The sequence below is a fragment of the Vulpes lagopus genome, chromosome 17, assembly GCF_018345385.1.
Source record: "Vulpes lagopus strain Blue_001 chromosome 17, ASM1834538v1, whole genome shotgun sequence".
Taxonomy (NCBI): Eukaryota; Metazoa; Chordata; class Mammalia; order Carnivora; family Canidae; genus Vulpes; species Vulpes lagopus.
In genome coordinates, this window is record NC_054840.1 from 39,509,880 (window position 1) to 39,528,019 (window position 18,140).

General features: G+C 44.8%; 1 protein-coding gene across 2 annotated transcripts in view; it reads right to left on the bottom strand.

Annotated features, from left to right (window-relative positions):
* The window catches only part of LOC121477342 (death associated protein), a 69,867-nt gene that overhangs the window by 40,670 nt on the left and 11,057 nt on the right, over nt 1-18,140 (bottom strand). The window contains exons 2-3 of one of the 2 annotated variants that reach the window (XR_005984214.1): nt 13,570-13,666; nt 5,898-6,122 (exon numbers count right to left, since the gene is read on the bottom strand). Coding sequence is in view for 1 of the 2 variants with exons in the window: in XM_041731554.1 (XP_041587488.1) it covers nt 13,570-13,666 (97 nt within the window). In the remaining variant the exon portion in view is untranslated. The remainder of the gene's footprint in view (nt 1-5,897; nt 6,123-13,569; nt 13,667-18,140) is intronic. The other variant, XM_041731554.1, reaches the window with a different exon arrangement.

The window sequence follows — 18,140 nt, forward strand, 5'->3', positions numbered from 1 at the left end:
CTTTCCAAATGGATTAAAGTCCCATAAAAAAGTCCTATAGGTAGTTCTCCCTTATACTGCCTCCCTTCTTGTCTCTAGGGTACTTATAAATACAGTGGTCAATTAGGAAGCTATAATTATTTATAGATAGCTAAAGGGTAAATTACTCATATAACATTTTATAGAGTGTTTACACATTTCTGAAAAGCATATAGACTTTATTAGCATTACAGAGCCAGGGATGGAGTCTCATGACTCAAAGTGTGATAAGAACAAGCAGCACCACATTCTCTGGGAGCCTGTGAGAAATGGAATCTCAAACCCCACCCCAGACGTGCTGATGCAGAGTCTGCCTTCCCAGGTGATTTGCAAGCACACTGGGAATTTGGGAGGCTCTGCTCACTCCTTGGTCACTCAGGCTATGGGACGGGAAAGGTGTTGGCTGGGGACTTAGGAGACCAGGATTCTGCTGATTGCTACTCAGCCTCTGCCACTGCTGCTTAGCTGAGCACCACTGGGCAATCACATCACTTTACATGCTTCTTCCTTCCATCCCCCTGATAAATCAGGAATTGTGAAGGGTGAGAGGTTTTATCTTACCTGTCAGTTAATCAGTTAGCCTGCCACAGTGTGTGTGTATGTGTGTGTGTGAGCACACATGCACGTGCAGGTGTGCGCATGCACACACATGCATAAGACACAGACCTCTGGGACAATTTTACACCTAACAAAATGCTCAGTGATGAAAGATTCAAAGCTTTCTTGCTAAGATCAGAAGCAAGACAAGGATGCCCACTCTCAAAACGCCTATTCAACAGTACTGGAAGTCCTAGCCAGAGCAATTAGTCATGAAACAGAAATAGCAGGCATATAAGCCACAAAGGAAGAAGTAAAACTATTTATAGATAATATGATTGTAGGAAATCCTAGAGGCTCCACCAAAAACTATTAGAACTAATAAACAAATTCAGTAAAATTGCAGGATAGAAAATCAGTACATAGACATCGATTACCTCTCTAGATACGAACAATCTAGCTGAAAAAGAAATTTAAAAAAAATCCCATTTCCAATAGTATCAAAAATAATACAATACTTAGGGATGAATTTAACCAAGGAGTTAAAAGATCTATACATTGAAAAATATAAAAAGTTGATGAAAGAAATTAAAGAAGATGCAAATAAATGGAAAGATAGTCTGTGTTCATGGATTAGAAGAATTAATACTGTTAAAATGTCCAAATGACTCAGAGCAGTCCACAGATTCAATGCCATCCTTATCAAAATTCCAATGACATTTTTCACAGAAATAGAAAAATAATCCTAAATTTAGTATGGACCCACAAAGACCCCCAATAGCCAAAGTAATCCCAAGAAAGAAGAACAAAGCTGGAGACATCATTTCTGATCAAGGGATGATCAGTGAAATCAGATCAAGTCTGACACACTTCCTGATTTCAAACTATATTACAAGCTGCTGTAATCAAAACAGTATGGCACTGACATAAAAACATTACATAGACCAATGCGACGGAATAGGAGTCCAGAAATCTCTCCCTCCCACACACTTAAAATGCTGGGGGAATAATTTTAGACTTATCCCAAGGGATGGGCAAAAAAGACAATGAAAAGCTTTGGTGAACTAATGCTCTATTTGTTTTGTCTTATTTTTCAGAGCTTCAGGGGAAATGAGATACAAAGGGATGATGTACAGAGTGGTAGATTCTGGGGTGAAGAAATTAAAATAGTGATACTGATGTATAATCTTAGGAATGTTCTTTTAGAACATGCTAGGAATGTTCTAGGAATGTTTTTTAGAAACCTGACCTGTCAGCTAAGTCCAGGTGAATGGGTATCATCACCACAGTCCTAGGTTCAAGTTAGTGGCAATTCAGGAGGAACACATCTTGCCCAAAGACAGGAGTTTGGGGCATGGTCCATAGCACTGGACAAGTGCACCACAGCACGCCTTGAAGCCAGCTTGGACAGATGCACCTCTATACGGAGCCCTTACACCAAAGTGAGTGAAGAGAGGGAAATGATGCAGAGATGAAGAGGCAGGATGTGTGTGTGTGTGTGTGTGTGTGTGTGTGTGTGTGTGGAGAGCCAGCCCAGCCCTCCTTCCAGCATCAGTAATATCATCGCTTCCTTTACTTTTTTCCAAAATGCTCATTTACACCACTCCCCCGACTCAGATTCCCCACATTTCTGCCTATCACATTTCTGTATGTGCTTCTAGGCTCAAAGCATAGCAACTCTTCCATGTGAACTGAACAGTATGTTAATTAACAACATTCATGTTGTTAATTGTCCTAGTTTTTCTGTCAACCTGCAGAACTTATCCAACATTGCAGGAGAGCAACCATCCTTTCCCTGCATAGGCGGTAGGTTTCAAGGCTCAGAACCATTTCATCAAGTCTACTTCCTACTGAATCCATGTGTGTTGAAGGCTAACCTCTGCTGCAGAGGTCAAACTATTTTGGAGGAAGGGATTTTGTTAAATAAATGGAATGAATTAGTACTTCTAGAACCAAACTTAAACTTTATACTCAACTGCCATCTTGGAAAGTAGGCGCCTACATCAGAAAGTTCATATTTCTACTCTCTCATCTTAGCTGTCCTTCCTTTCATTTTCCACCTCCCACAACAGCCTCCCAAAAAGAAAACAGCAATTACTTCTCTAAATTTAGTTAGACTGTCCGGAGATGCTCTAGGTCCCATTGTCATCACACTCAGAAAACCTGTAAGGGCACCTGGGCACCTGGCACACAGTAGCACAGATATCGAGTGAATAAATGAATGGTCCCCCACAGGAAAGTGGACTACTTGCATGGGTATGCACTGGGAAATCATGGCCACCGTTTTCAGAAATCAGTGGGGCACAAAAACTCTGTCTCATAAAAATCTACAAGAAGAATGGGGGACAGTGAAATTCCAGGAACTTAACCAATGACCTTTGGTTAGTTCTGATGGTGCCTACAGGGATAACCTTTAAGATTTGGTCTTACAAACGCCTCAGGCTTTATTTTCAGTGTGTATGGCCACTACTTGTGCCAACTTCCAAGTTCAAAGACAAGCTCTGGGGACTGAGTGTGGCTTTAAGAGGGGGTTCTACTGACAGCCCTTGGACTGGCCAAGTGCTAGTCCTCACTTGGACCCTGGGCCTAGGCTCTGACCTCCACCAGCCTTGTTGGCCTACGACCCTGCCACCTATGCTGTGGTCTCTGAAACTTCTCCAGGCTCTAGGCTGAGGTCAGAACCTCAGCCTCTGCTGGCCTCCCTTGACTTCCTGCCTCTTCTCTGTAGACCTGGGGCACTTGCTTGTCCTGTGGCTCTGGGGGACTTCCTGGACTGGCCTCTGCCTGGCCCACGTGACCTAGGGTACTTGTCTTCTCAAAATCCACACTGCCACAAACTCTCCATCTTGAGACCATCTCAGCAATGAGTTAGGGAGAGGAGTGTGACCCGGTTCTGGTCAATGAGTTTGTTAGAGGCCTTCAGGCAAAGCTCTTCTTGCTCCTAAAAAGAGACTTCTATCAGGTCATGTCCAGCTCTAAATCTGATGATTCTATGAGAATTTCTTAGTTATAACACCATCCCCAATGCCTCTAGTCCACATTCATTTTATATTAATGCCTGCAGCCCTGCCTTCGAGATTGTACACAGCCCAAAACCAAAGTAAATATCCTGCCTAGAGAGAGCTAAGGGGCCAACAGAAGATGCCTGTAAGAATAAAGAACTTTATTCCTCCACACTAACCTTACTCATTGACCTCTTTCTCTAGTTGGGAAATAAGAAGTAGTCGAGTTAATAAAGTTAATTAATTATTTTGCTTTTCAAGAATCAGTCTAAGCTGTTTGTTACTGATTCACCAAAGTATTTTCTGAGTGCTATGGATTTGAGACAGTTGAAGTCAACAGAGTTTATTTAAGTAGAATGTTTAAAAATTTTAGGCATGATAATTGTAATGTAATAAAATCAATAAAGTGCTCTTGTTTTTATGTAGTTATTCTTATATGTAGCATTATTCCATGAAGTTATTATTCCATATTTCATTCTATAAAATCCAAGCACTGGAGAGTTGATTTAAATTCAGTTCGTATGTTTATGTAATAAGAAAACACTCCTGATAAATAGTTCAACCCTTTGAGTAACACCATAAAAACAAAAGAGTCATCCGTTCCACGAGGCTGATTCCACTGCAGATGCACACAGCAGTGTCTGGAGGGGAAAATTGATAGCTCCATTTCCTTGCTTCCTTCCTTCCATCTGATAAAAAGAGCTCTCCCAGCATGGAGGGGAGCGTGACAGTCTTATAAGGAGACTGGAGGCCTGTGGAGGGAGAGGGAGCCGGAACGGGGCGCTCACAAGCTAATCCATCACACCTGGTTTCTGCATCCGTTAGAGAGCCAGACGCTGTGCAAGCACTGCCTACAAGCCAATGACCAGCAGCACCAGGCCGGCACTGGAGGAAAGCGGGCCTTCAGCACTTTCCTTCTCAGCCCCAAACTGAAGGGGTGCAGCCAAGCTCCCGTGACATATGGGTGCCCATATGCTCCATCTCTCGGCGGAGCAGCGAGCCTTTGATTCACTACCCAACAGACTCAAGTGTTCCGCTGGTGCCTATCTACGTGAAAAGAGGACTCAGAGACTGAGTTCCTGGCGATGCTAATGCCCGTGAGTTCTAGGACACAGTCTGGGTCACATACATCACGCTCTGCGTTTGTCGGGCGATTCTGGGAAAAGCTTCTTAATGTCCATAGCTGCCTTCCTATCAATCTCCCTAACATACACAAAGCCACAGGTTTTGGAGGAAATGTTTAATTTATACTAGACATAAAAGGAAAACTGGTACTGGAGCCACCCCTCATAACTAGTGACAAAGGCCGTGCTTGGTGCTTAATGGGGCCTCTGTGTTATCAGGAAAATGAGACAAACATGCACATCTATTTATGTTTACTTTTTTCTGGAAAAAACCCCAAATGAAATGAATTAAGCTCTGCCACTCTTTACTACGTGGCTGTTCCGCTTGTCTGCAAGCAGATCGTGTGTCACGGGGCCTCGTGGTCCTCAGGGCTCCGGGGAAAGGAGCAGGTTCACCTCCAATGTGCCCTGAGCCTCTTCAGCTGCTTCTGGTGTCTTCCAATATACGTGACACCAGTTAACGGGGTAACGAATTCAATTCTCTAGTCTCATCCTTGATATATCCACGCACCCAGAACAGTGCTCAAATGTATTAGGAATGCATTTAACTAACTTTTATGAAATGGACTTAATATGACGGTTTAAAAAGATCCCCACGGAAGAACTCCAGAGGCTGAAGCTCCTACCCACACAAGCCCAAGTGAACAGCAATCACAGAGAAGAGCTCACACCTCTCCTCCAAGTGTGTCTTGTGAGCCACATTACAAACACCAACCACCTAATCAGATGTGACAAGATGCTGCCCTCCCCCACAAAACCCGAAATCACCAAGAAGGCCATTAGAAATTTAGATTTACATCCTGAATCATTAATGAGAAAGCTCATGTCAAGGGTATTTGGACCTTGAGATATTAGCTAATGCTAACACAAAGTCACAATGATGAGCGAGACACTGGAAATACTGCTTATCTTATCTTTATCTAATACATGAATATCCACTTTGGATCCAGTTTAGAGCTTATATAACAGTAACATAGTACCCCTGTAGAATTAAAAAATGAATATACACCTACAGGGGATGCAGGTACAAAACAGTTTTTAAACTGATGGTTTGTGTGATCAAAGTTTGTGGCCTGCATCCCTGGTACAGAGCATCTACCCAGGTGGGCAGGCATATTGCTGCAGTGCTCAACTTGAGCAACGGTGCATGCTGACCCGGAAGCTGGGGAAGGCTACATGAAGATCACAGTCATGCTGTCAGGAGCTAAGGACCTACCAGGTGCTGGGAGAAAGGTCTGGAATACATCCTTCCCTAGAGCTTCAGAGGGGGCATGCCCCTGCTGACACTTGCATCTCCAACCTCTGGCCTCTTCAATGGTGAGAGAATGTTCCTGTTGTTTAAAGCACTCAGTTTGTGGAACGTAGCTGTGGCAGTCCTAAGAAGCGAACACCTGCTTCTTATGGGCGGCGGCCGGCCCACACAGGTCCTGTCTGCTCCAACCTGGGGGTTGTGAGAGTGGGCTCATCAGAGTCTTCCGGAGGGAGGGAAGAGGGCTGCCATCAGGACAGCAGTGGACTCTGTGAACGCAGACAGACCCTGCCCCGCCAACAGCCTCTCATGGATGCCACCTTACATGCTACCAGCTGACTCGGGGAACCACGCAGGGATGTGGGGACCTGCCCCCGTGCTGTTAGCTTTCTGCTGCCCAAGCTGCCATGGGCAGAACGATTACTGTCATCATCTCCTTGCTGGTATACAGACCGTTCATCAGTGCCCCGTGCTGCCGACAGAACAAGAACATCAATCTACGAGTCTCATGTGGGCAAACCTGACAGTGAGAGATGACCAACGGTACCTAGAGTCTCCCCCATTTTCCTTACCAAGGTGGCAGGGCTATTCACTGTGACATTGTGCCTCTCAGGCTTTCTATTCTAGGCTCTCATGGTGCCTTCAGGACTGCTTCTCCCTGAAGGAGGCATCTCAGGCCATAAGCAGGTAATAACCACTTAGCCCCGTCCCATGAATATTCCATGTCATTTCATGTCCCACCACATCAACACTTTGCCTTTGGCTCAAGACAGGGGTCTGTGGCTGCTGCATCCCAGCTCCCGAGCCAGCTGTGGCTGCCTGTCATGACCCCCACCCAGCAACATGGGGCACCTGCAACAGAACAGGCATCTGTATAGCTGGTGGGTACTCAGCACCCCAGCCCCACATATCTCAGGGAAAAAGATACATCTCTTCTAAAAGGCAGCTGGCAACTAGTCTGGATAGAAAAGATGTTATTGGAAAGTGAGGATGATGTTGAAATTGGTTCATCACACGGTGAAACTAAAGTTCAAGTGTACAGATAATGGCTTAGAAAAAAATTCCCAGGTATGTAGGATGTGCCATCTCTTAACTTCAGAGTTTTAAATTTTTATTTCTTAAAAATTCACTTCAAATGAGAGACCCATTAAAATGGCCACAGATTGCCATCTGGCATCTGTTAGGGACTGAACTGCTTTATCCCAAAAAGGATAAGTAAAATCCTAACCCCCTTGGTACGTCACAATTGACCTTTCTACAAAATAGGGTCTTTATAGAAGTAATTGAGTTAAAATGAAGCCATTAGGATGGGCCCTTTATCAATGACAGACATCAGGAATCTTGGACACAGAGATGGACACACACAGGGGGAAGATGACGAACAGACACAGGGAAAGCACCATCGAGGTAGGGCACCTACTAGCCAAGGAATGCCTAAGATCGCCAGCAAACTACCAGAAGCCAGGATGGAGCATGGAACATAATCTTCCTTCACAGTTTCAGAGGGAACCAACCTTGGTGATACTTGATCTTGGACTTCCAACCTCCAGAATTGTGAGGTGCTACATTTGAGTTATTCGAGCCACTCAGTTTGTGGTATTTGTTACGGCGGCCCTGTAGTTACATGGCATCCTTACAGTAGTAGCTGTTTAGGCAAGGGTTATTGGTGAATGCTAACAGTGGCAGGTGGAATCCTGATGAGAAACAGGGACCCACAGCACTCCCGTGGTGGCCCACAGACATGGACAGAGCAGTGAAAAATTGGTCACCAATGGGCAGGTTCCCATATGAAGTTGATCTGCTTTCTTATTTCAACTTTTATACTGCAAACAAGTGTCCTTTTCATGGAGGACATGTTTTGTAATTGATACATTCACTGGTGGAGATGCTTGGAGACAATGCAAATGCTTTGTTTCTCCTAGACTCACTCACTGTTTATGTTATCCATCAGTGGATCTTGTCTGTAACAGTTACTGAGCTGTTTGCCAATTGGTGGTATTCTGTTTCTCTCTCTCTCTCTCTCTCTCTCTTTTAAGATTTTACTTATTTATTTGAGAGACATAGAGAGAGGCAGAGACACAGGCAGAGGGAGAATCAGGCTCCTCACAGGGAGTCCAATGTGGGTCTCGATCCCAGGACCGTGGGATCATGACCTGAGCTGAAGGCAGATGCTCAACCACTGAACCATCCAGGTGCCCCATCTCTCTTTTTTAAAGATTTTACTTGAGAGAGAGAGAGAGAGTGAGAAGTAGAATGAGTAGGGGGAGAGGAAAGGGCAAAGGGAGAAGCAGACTTCCTGCTGAGCAGGGAGCCCAACATGGGGCTCGATCACAACTTGAACCGAAGGCCGACCCTAAACCGACTGAGCCACCCGGACACCTCTCTGTTTCCCTCTTTTATACAATTATTAATTAAAATTCTTCTGTAAAGAGCTGTCCCTTCTCCTCATTCATATATCCAATTACTTCTATCAGGATGCACTCATAGATGTTTATTTTATTCTATGGGTTATAATCCAATACTATCCTTTTGTTGCAAATTGCTCCAGCTTTGGCCATTAGGAGCTCCTTCAGGTTGGCTCCTTTGTCGTTCTGACAGGCCCATCCTTTAGAGCACACTTCCTCACGTCTGGCACTCCAAACTTTTCCTGCCCTGCTCTGGAATTTACCACCTCTCCAAGGATCCCTGGTTCCCTCAAGGGGGGAAAAGTGTTTAGAAACAAAGATCTGCGCCCCAGGGATGCTCATGGTTACACGGGTGTCAGTCCTCATGGGTGGTCAGGCTCTCTCAGAGAACACAGCAAGGAAGTATAGGTACGTGCGCCAGCCCAACTCATCTGCCTTTATTTCTGTACCTATGTACGCATCTATGTGTACCTACCATCCATCCATCCGTCATTTAAAACTGAGTTCATAAAATACCTCCAATTCTTATTCAACACCGCAAAGCTTGTTTCAGCCTTCCTCCTTTCTAGCTGCAACCTCTCTTCTGATAGCGAGAAACTGGGCTCCCATTCCCCACCGCACATTTACATATTTGTTCAATCCTAGTATACACACAAAGCAATCCCAGAATTTCTAACCCAAACCCCTGTAAGAAACACATCTACTAATTGGAGTATAGTGTTTTTGGACAGTTTTGTTTGTGTGTGTTTTTTTGTCTTTAGCCTTGGCATATCCGGTCAATACAGTGTTTTCTGAAGTTACTTGGGTAAGGTGTTTTCTTCCCCGGTCCTTCCAATGGGCTACAGTAATCATTTGTATTATAATTTAGGTGATGGGGAAGGGACGCTGTCTCTGGGATGCAGATGGAGAAGAGGTGGAAGGTGGGGCAGTAAGGCCTTCATCTGTTACTGTTTGGATTCCATTTTGGATCTCTCCCACATGCTGGATAATTTGAATTGGTTGCTTATCTTTTGGCTATGTGAGTTTCTAAGCCAGAGCTGCAAAGACAGCCATGCTCAAGAAAGGTTGCTTGCTCTAAATCCTGGGCCCTCCATCCTTATCTCCCTCTTCCTTCCACTGCTTCCCCACCACTCCCAGCCCACACCCCAACCATTGCATTTCTAGTTTACCCTTCCTGTCACATAGCCTTTTAAATAGGTGGGACCTCAGTGCATTTTCCACACTAACCTGTTTTCTTCATGAATCCTACTGGCTTCCAAAGTCCACTTGTGTTTGCAATTTCTCCCTCACGTAACAAGAGTGAGCACTTCATCTCAATACACTTGACACAAGGCTTTGAGGAAAACCATGGCTTTCCTTAATTGGCTCGGTTCTGAGTTGGCATCTAGTAGCTGAAGCCTATTCCTCTTCTTGGAGATGAAGAGCCACAGGGAACTAGCGCTCAGCTTGACAGGAATTCTTGGGTAATATTTTCAAATTTCTTCTACTTCTTTTTCTTCTTTTAAATATGTAGCAGCTCAAAACAACTGGGCAGCATGGGAAATTATTTGTAAATCTCTGGAAAATTAAGTAGCATAAATATTTGCAAGAAAAAAGTAATTCCAAGTAAAAGTTGTGTTCTTTTGTTTTGTTATATAATAATGCTCCAGTTGTTCATTTTCTCTGTAATCAGTATTTGATTTTCAGATTAATGAGGAAGGAAGCCACTAGAGAGGAGTCAGTAAACGTAAAGACAGTTATAAAAATCTGGGAAGGAAGGCAGAGTTTTGCAAATGCAGATCTAAGGAGGAATTTGGCATCTGAGACTCTTCCCTTATTTTCATATCCAGAGAACACTTGGATCAAAACATGAAAAATAATAAAACTTTCAGATTAGGGTAATGTGGATGTTGAAGTCACATGCCATGACATTTCCAAGAGAATAATTAAATGTTTGACAGATTCTGCAAATAAACAGGTCTTTTTATATGTAAAGACAGCACAGTCCTCTGAAACCTTATAATATGATAATCATACCATCTATTGACAGCAAAGCTGCATGGGTGGGTTCACAGACTTTAGGAATATGGAAAAGGGCATGGGATATCCATAATCAACAAGTTTATTTGGTAGAGAGACCTGGATTTACATTCTATGCCTGTCAATATATTCTGCGTATTGTGTGTCACTTTGGGGGTTTCTGTAGCATATTAGAGACAAGAAGAGTGTCCAAGTCAAGACAGAATCAGGGCTGAATCCTGGTCTGGCCACCAGCAGGCTACATATCTTTGGGCCAGAAAACCTCCCTAAGCTTTGGTTTCTTCATCTCTATAATGGGCACAGTAACACCAACCTAGAGGTGGTGTGAGCTTTAAACATGATGTGAGTGCCCAGTACAAAACAAGTACTCCATCGGTAAGCACAGTGTCGGGGCTAATAGTGAGGACTCTGGGCTCTGCTGGCATGCTGGCTCTACCACTCATTTGCTATGTGACCTTGGAGAAGTGACTTAACCATTCTGAGCTGTTGAAGAGGGAGCAGTAATCTGGAATGGGGATAATAATCAATAACCAATTCTGAAATAGGGAGGACAATAAATGGAGGTACAAGGATCCAAGGAATTAATATGGACAGAGCTCTGAGCACAGGGCCACATGTATTGCACTCTAGAACATTGGCGAGGACAATTAGTTAGGATTACTCAGTCAGCCTACCAGAAGGACGAGGGGTAGGAGTAATGTCTTACACAGAGTACCAGGCCTGGTGTAGAGCTTTGGGGGGAGACGTGCTAGCAGTATTTGTCAACAGCTTCAGAGTCTTCAGAGGCCTACCCCATCTGTCAATAGTGTGTCAAGTGGTTTAACCCACAGTGGTCAAGAGCAAAGCTGAAGTCAAGAGGACAGGAGCTAACACACTCATAAGGAACACATTATAGCAATTTGGCTGCAGGGAAAAAAAGAAAACTGTGCTCATGTGTTATACAACCCCTACTCTGCAGTCAGCCTGCTTCAAAATTCTTAGTTCCTCAGAGAACAAATCTTTGAGGTAAGATGCTAAAATCTAGAGTACTAGGGTGCTTGCTCTTTTGTCGCGCAATCATTCATCCTCTGGCATATTTATTTAAATTGCACATCTTCAATAAATGCTGTATTTCACCTCATGAAAAAAAATCAATAGAAAGAAAACGAGTGGGCTGTTTTGTCTTTATTTTTAAACAGGCTAATAAATTATCTGCTCTCACCATACTGACACTGTGTTTCACAGGGAAATAGCTATTTGTACCTTATTCCACTTACACTCACACAGAAGAGTGCTCCCTTACCTCCCTAGGCAAGGCTTTCCCTCTCATCCTCTTTCTCCCTATGGAACAACTGGATCTGAAGATGAGACCTCCCAGGTTCCCCAGTGGAGGGAATGACACAGGTCCACACACTCTTGTATTTAATACTAAGTTCCAGAACTTTCTAAAAACTGTAAGTTTCCTTATAACCTGCATGGAGGTAAAAGTCAACCTGAAGTGACCTAGGCCTGTACATTTAAAGAGCTTACCTTCCTTGGTGTGAAAATCATGTACAGATTAGAATATGATGCTCAAGTGCTGTATGGAATGTGTGCTGTTTTACTCTCATAAAACCCCCAAAATGTCTCCATTCTGAAATAAACTGGGCCCCCCAAGGTTTTCAGACACAGGACTGTGGACTTCTAGGAGAGTTATGCTCCAAACACAGCTTTGTGAAAACAACCAGTGAGAAAGGTAATTCTAGAATTTTCTTTAAACTGCTGCCTTCGGGATCCCTGGGTGGCGCAGCGGTTTAGCGCCTGTCTTCGGCCCAGGGCACGATCCTGGAGACCCGGGATCAAATCCCACATCGGGCTCCCGGTGCATGGAGCCTGCTTCTCCTTCTGCCTGTGTCTCTGCCTCTCTCTCTCTCTCTCTCTCTCTGTGACTATCGTAAATAAATAAAAAATTTAAAAAAAAAAAACCTTAAAAAAAAAAACTGCTGCCTTCTTTAAAAAACAAAAAAACAAGAACAGAACTTAGGCTGAACCTCCATATTGCTGATCTCATGATTTTATTTTATTTATTTATTTATTTATTTATTTATTTATTTATTTATTTATTTTTGATCTCATGATTTTAAATGGGCAATAATCACTCAGAAACTTTATCCCCAATTTTGTTTGCCTCTCAGGTGATTGCACTGTAACTTATACCCTACAAGGTTCTGCAGAAAAGACTCAGTATGGCACATATGCACAGGGACATGTGGGGTTACCAAGAACACGCACGTCCTTTAGGGGGGATGTATGCTCTCGCGAGCTACTCTTTTGGAAGCCTGGCCCTTTGGGACCCTCTTTGACTGGTTTTAAATTCCTGATCCATTAACCTACAAGGTGTATGGCATGAGCAGGTGCAAAGCCTCTAAGGACTCGTTTCCCATGTAAAAATTGAGGAGGATGCCACTTACTACTCAGGACTATTGGGCTGAAACAAAATCATGCACCTTGTCCACAGAAACACAGGCTAGCGATTTCCCACACCCTTCCCACACTGAGCTTCCGCTCTGGTGGAGACCCTCTCTGAGGACGGGGCGTGAGGCTCAGTGTGTACTTTCTTCCATGTGGACAGGCTCAGACAGAGGTGTATGCATTTGTGGCACAGGTTTAAGCATGACAGAGTAGAAGGAAACGGGTTTGTATGGAGGTTCTGGAGCCCAACCCAACGTGAGAAAATCTGAGGAAAACAGGTAATAAACAGAGCTAGGGACACCGCAGACAGAGGAGCCGTTGGGGACCTGGGGAACTGGGGGCAGAGATGTCATTTAAGGACCCCTAGGCATTCAGAAGGATGGGACCTTGCTGGTTTAGATTTGGCTGCAGAATGGGAAAGTCCAGATGTTCACGGACGGTTTTAAATCATAGTTCACTATCTTGGCTGCACAGATGCCAGGCCCACCCCAGAGATTGATCTAGAATGGCATTTTCGAAGGACTCAAGATGATGTCATTATGGTCGTGAAAGTCGAGGGCAGTGCACATGGATTGACAGCATCTGGTAAGACCGAGTTGGGACAGGCTAACTCCAGATGTCCCTCCTGTCTGGGGACAGAGCCTCACTGATCACGAGCGGAAAAAAACACCGCGCGGGGCGGCCCCAGGGCGAGGGCTTATCAGGAGTGCAGAGCGGAGAACAAACGTTCATGTTTGACCGAGTAATGGTCGTCTGCCAACCGCGAGAGTTGCCAGCATTCTCACCTGGGGCTTTCCCATTCCTGGTCGTCCTTGTCTCTCTCTTCTTTGGTGTCTCCCGAATGCGGGTGTTTCTGCACGATGCGCATCCCACCAGCTTTCACTAAAATGAGAACAAAGTGGGGAGTGATCAGCCTGGCAGTGGAAGGGCCCAGGGGAACCCGCACGAAGCTTTCGGCTGCCCCACAGCCACCAGGGGGGCCACATCACCCGGTGGCCACATGGATTAGCCACAGCGGCTGGTGCCCTGGTGGGACATTCAGCACGCCGTGCCAGGCAACACCATCTCTCGCTCCAGACCCACTTAGAAACCTTCCAAGGCTCTCGCTTGCTCTGTTGGTTTCTTACAGGGACTTCGTAAGAGCAGAGGTACATTCCTGAAACAGGGAGGCCTGTGTGCGGCCCTGGGAGAGGAATGCTGTTTCTATGCAGGCCATTCTGGAGTCATCAGAGACTCCATGGCCAAACTCAGGGAAAGGTTAAATAAAAGACAAAGGGACCGGGAGGCCCAGCAGGGCTGGTTTGAAAGCTGGTTTAATCAGTCTCCCTGGTTAACCACCCTAATCTCTACCATTATGGGCCCTCTAGTTATCCTGCTCCTGCTGCTAACTTTCGGCCCCTGAGTCCTCAACTGGCCGCTCCAGTTAATCCGAGAAAGATTGTTTATTACCCAAGCTCTGGTATTAACTCAGCAATGTCGGGCCCTCCAAACTGAAGAAATAAATGTTCCCTAAGATTTTAAGGTTAAAATCAGCCCAAACAAGAGGAGGGAATGAAGAAACCTCCCCCCTTGTAAGTAGGGCCAGCCCTAATCCAGAGGCAGCCCATCCAGGCGTCTTCCTGAAATTTTAGCAACTAAAAGCATTCTGTTTACAATAAGAAAACCATTTCCCCCCACACCCTGATTGGAATGTCCCTGAATAGGTTCATGTTGACCCTCTGTGAAATCAATAACCTGAATGCTATGCAACTCCCGAGGTTCTTTTGTCTTTAAGCGGTTTTTTTTCCCTTTTGCCTTTAAAAGATACCTGTAATTACTAATCAGGGCTCTCTTCCTCTTCGGAGGCGGAGAGCCCGTTTGCGCAAACGTCCAATAAACCCTCTTGCTAATTGCAAAAAAAAAAAAAAAAAAGAGCAGAGGTACAAGCAGAGTATCACCCATGGGGACAGAGTGGCTGCTTGCTTTAGCTTCTGTGCATGCTTTTGATGCAACAGGGTCCCACCTAATTCCTGTTCTGTGACATTTGCTCAAACACTGATGATGCTTTTGATGGGTCTATCCAGCCCTGGGTGACCCGGGACAGTCACAGAGCCCACACTGGCGGCAGCCAGTCATGTCTGTGGCAGCCTTTCCCAAAATGTGTTGTGAAGCTTCGGTACTAGCACACGTTAACTTCTAAAAATGGTCTTGTTGACATGTAATTCACATACAACATTTTTTTTTAAAAGATTGTATTTATTTATTCATGAGAGACACACACACAGAGAGGCAGAGACACAGGCAGAGGGAGAAGCAGGCTCCATGCAGGGAGCCCAACATGGGACTTGATCCCAGGACCCTAAGGTCACACCCTGGGCTGAAGGCAGATGCTCAACCACTGAGCCAGCCAGGTGTTCCAATTGCAATGGTTTTGAATGTACTCAGAGTTGTACAAGCATCACCACAGTCAATCTGAGCACACTGCCATTACCCCAAACCAAAACCCCATCCCTATTAATGGTTGCCCCCCAATCTCCCCACCCCCAGCTCACAGCAACCACTCCTTCTGGTTTGCTTGTTCTGTGTACTTGACCAGCTTCTTTCACTCAGGGTGAAGTTTCCAAGGTCTACCCATGTGGCAGCCTGTGGCAGTCCTTCATTCCTTTTTATGGCCGAATGACATTCTACTGCACAGACAGACCACATTTTATTTATCCCTTCATTTATGGATGGACACATAGCTTTTTCTTGCTTTTTGAGTATTATGAATCATGCCACTGTAAACTACCTGGTACACGTTTTTGTGTGGATACATGGACGTATGCCCTCTTTTCCTTGAGTGTACACTTACACAGTAACTCTGTGTATATCCTTTTGAGGAGCTGCCAAATGGCTTTACCAAAGCCACGGCACCATTTTACATTCCAACCAGTCCGAGCATTCCAATTTCTCCACATGGTTGTCAATGCTTGCTATTGTCTAACTTTTAAAGTACTGCCATTGTAGTAGAAGTGAAATGCTATTTTATTGTCGTTTGATTTGTGTTTCCTCAATGGTGAATACATTAATAATGCTTTGTAAGAAAACAAACCAAAAAACCCCCCAAAATGGGGATTCTATGATCTGTTAGTGTGAGAAATGCCAGGTTGAACAAACTAAATGGGTTTCCTCAAGAGATTTTCTTGGCCTCTAGCATGCTTTGTAAGCTCTAGGAGGGCGTATAGAGTGTACCATCTTTCTCAAATTTATTTGATCCCAGAACTGCCCCCCATCCCAGGAATGCTGGTTATCATCCTTTTGGCCTATAGTGTTCCACAGAATAGAGTTTAGAAATGCTGGCCTTATATCCAAAGAGCCAGCCTCATGTGCTGTCACGGGCATTGGGGTCGGCAAGCTACTGCACATCCTGAGCTACAGGGTTTTGGAGTATTTAGCCACTCTAAGCCTTGCTGCTTCATCTGCAGAAAGGGGTAAGAGCCGCATCCTAAGATCTTTAAATAAGAGAAGCTGCTGAAAACTTTCCCCTTTGTGATGGTATTTGGAGATGGGGCCTTTGGAAGGTGATGAGGTCATGAGGTTAGAGTCCTCCTGAATGGGATTAGGGCCCTTGTAAAAGAGACCCTTCCTCAGGCCCAGCCCCAGCCCCCCAGAGGTGCCTTGTCCTCTCCCCCATGTGAGGAGACAGTGAAAGGATGGCTGTCTATGAACCAGGCAGGGAGCCCTCACTAGGGGCCCACTCTGCTGGTGCCTTGATCTTGGATTTCCAGCCTCCAGAACTGTGACCAATTTCTGTCATTTATAAGCCACCAGTCTGTGGTACTCTGTTACAGCAGCCCGGAATGGGATGAAGACAGAGGTGTTGGCAGCTTCCTGGCACAGTGAGTACTGAAAGAAAGCAGAGCCACGTGAACTGTGGTCACCGACCCCCAGGTTTGTGGCGTGGGGCTCTCAGTGCCACATTCCCCCTCCTCAGGTCAGCTACCACCCGGGTGCCATGGCACAGCTCTGATCACACAGACCGCCAACTTGTCAGGCCATGTTGGCTGGCATGACGAATTTGATTGGACCCCAATGAATTAAGAAAAGTCCAGGACAAGTCTCCTTAGGATGCGAGAGGAAGGAGAACGTGAAAAACACCCTCAGGCTCACACACTTAGAGGTTATTAGTTTTCAATTTCCCAGGGAGAGTTTGTGGGGCTTTAGGAAGCTGACAGTGCTGGCTTCATGGCCACCAGTCCCCAGCAGCAGTCTGCTGGAAAAATGCAAAGCAGAGGCCAGATAAGATAAAGGACTCTGTATATCCATGCATCTACTGCCACCACTAATTCTTTTCAAGGGGAAGTTCTGCTTTGAAAAGAAGGAAATATAATCCTGTTTGGTAATTCTTTCAAATATCTGCTTTTTTTTTTATCCCATCCATTGATTTTTATTTCAATCATTTTAATTTTCCACCTGTAGAGCTTTTATTTCCATCCCCAAATTCACCCAGTCTTTGATAGGGTCTTAGTCATTCCTCATGTTTCTAATTCTTTTCTATATGTAATCACTTTAGGCATACTTATTTTGTAATTGTACATTCAATTATTTTATGATCCGAGGGCCTCGGGAGTCTAATCCTGCTGTTTGTTTCTATCTGCCAAGTCTCCCTCTCGTTCCGGTGATTGGAGATTATGAGCTTTTCTTCGGTAAGGTTCTATCTGTGGGGATCCTCTGGGGCCTGGGGTGTAGGCTGCCTCCCTTTGGAAAGATGCTGTACACACTTCTGTCAAACCAGGAATACAGGCACCTGGAAATCCTTTTTACGTCCAATTTCTTAGAACAGGAATTGACGAACAGTATAAATTTGAACTCATAGCCCACGTCTGCATTTATAAATTCTTAGGGAGATTGTTTTCTCCCTCTGCCCAAGTTGAAAGAGATCAGTTTCTTGTCATCCCACTGTGTGGCTGGTCACATCGCTCCACCCTTGCTCCACGGGTTTGGCCTCTGAGCTGTATGTTGGGGTCTTGGGTTAAATGAGGCCGGTGGGGTGAGCCCTAACCCAAATGCTAGTGTCTTTAAGGCAAAGCAGGTCACCTTCTGCCTCATGTGGGCTCAAGACTCATACTAACTGTTCTGAATTTCATTTTCTTCTTCGGGTGTGGTTCCGAGGGATTTCCCTTGCTTTGTGCTCAGATTTTTTTAAAAAAGAAAGAAAACAGAAACACCATTGCAGGTGGCTTATCAAGATATTCCACGTTGGGTAGTCTGTCCAACCTTAAGAAATAGAAATGGAAATCAAATTCTGTAATATGTTCAGATAATTTTCTACTCTATTGAAATGTAAGATTGGACAGTTATGTTTTTGGCCAAAGGAAAAGGCTGGAAGAATTGTTCC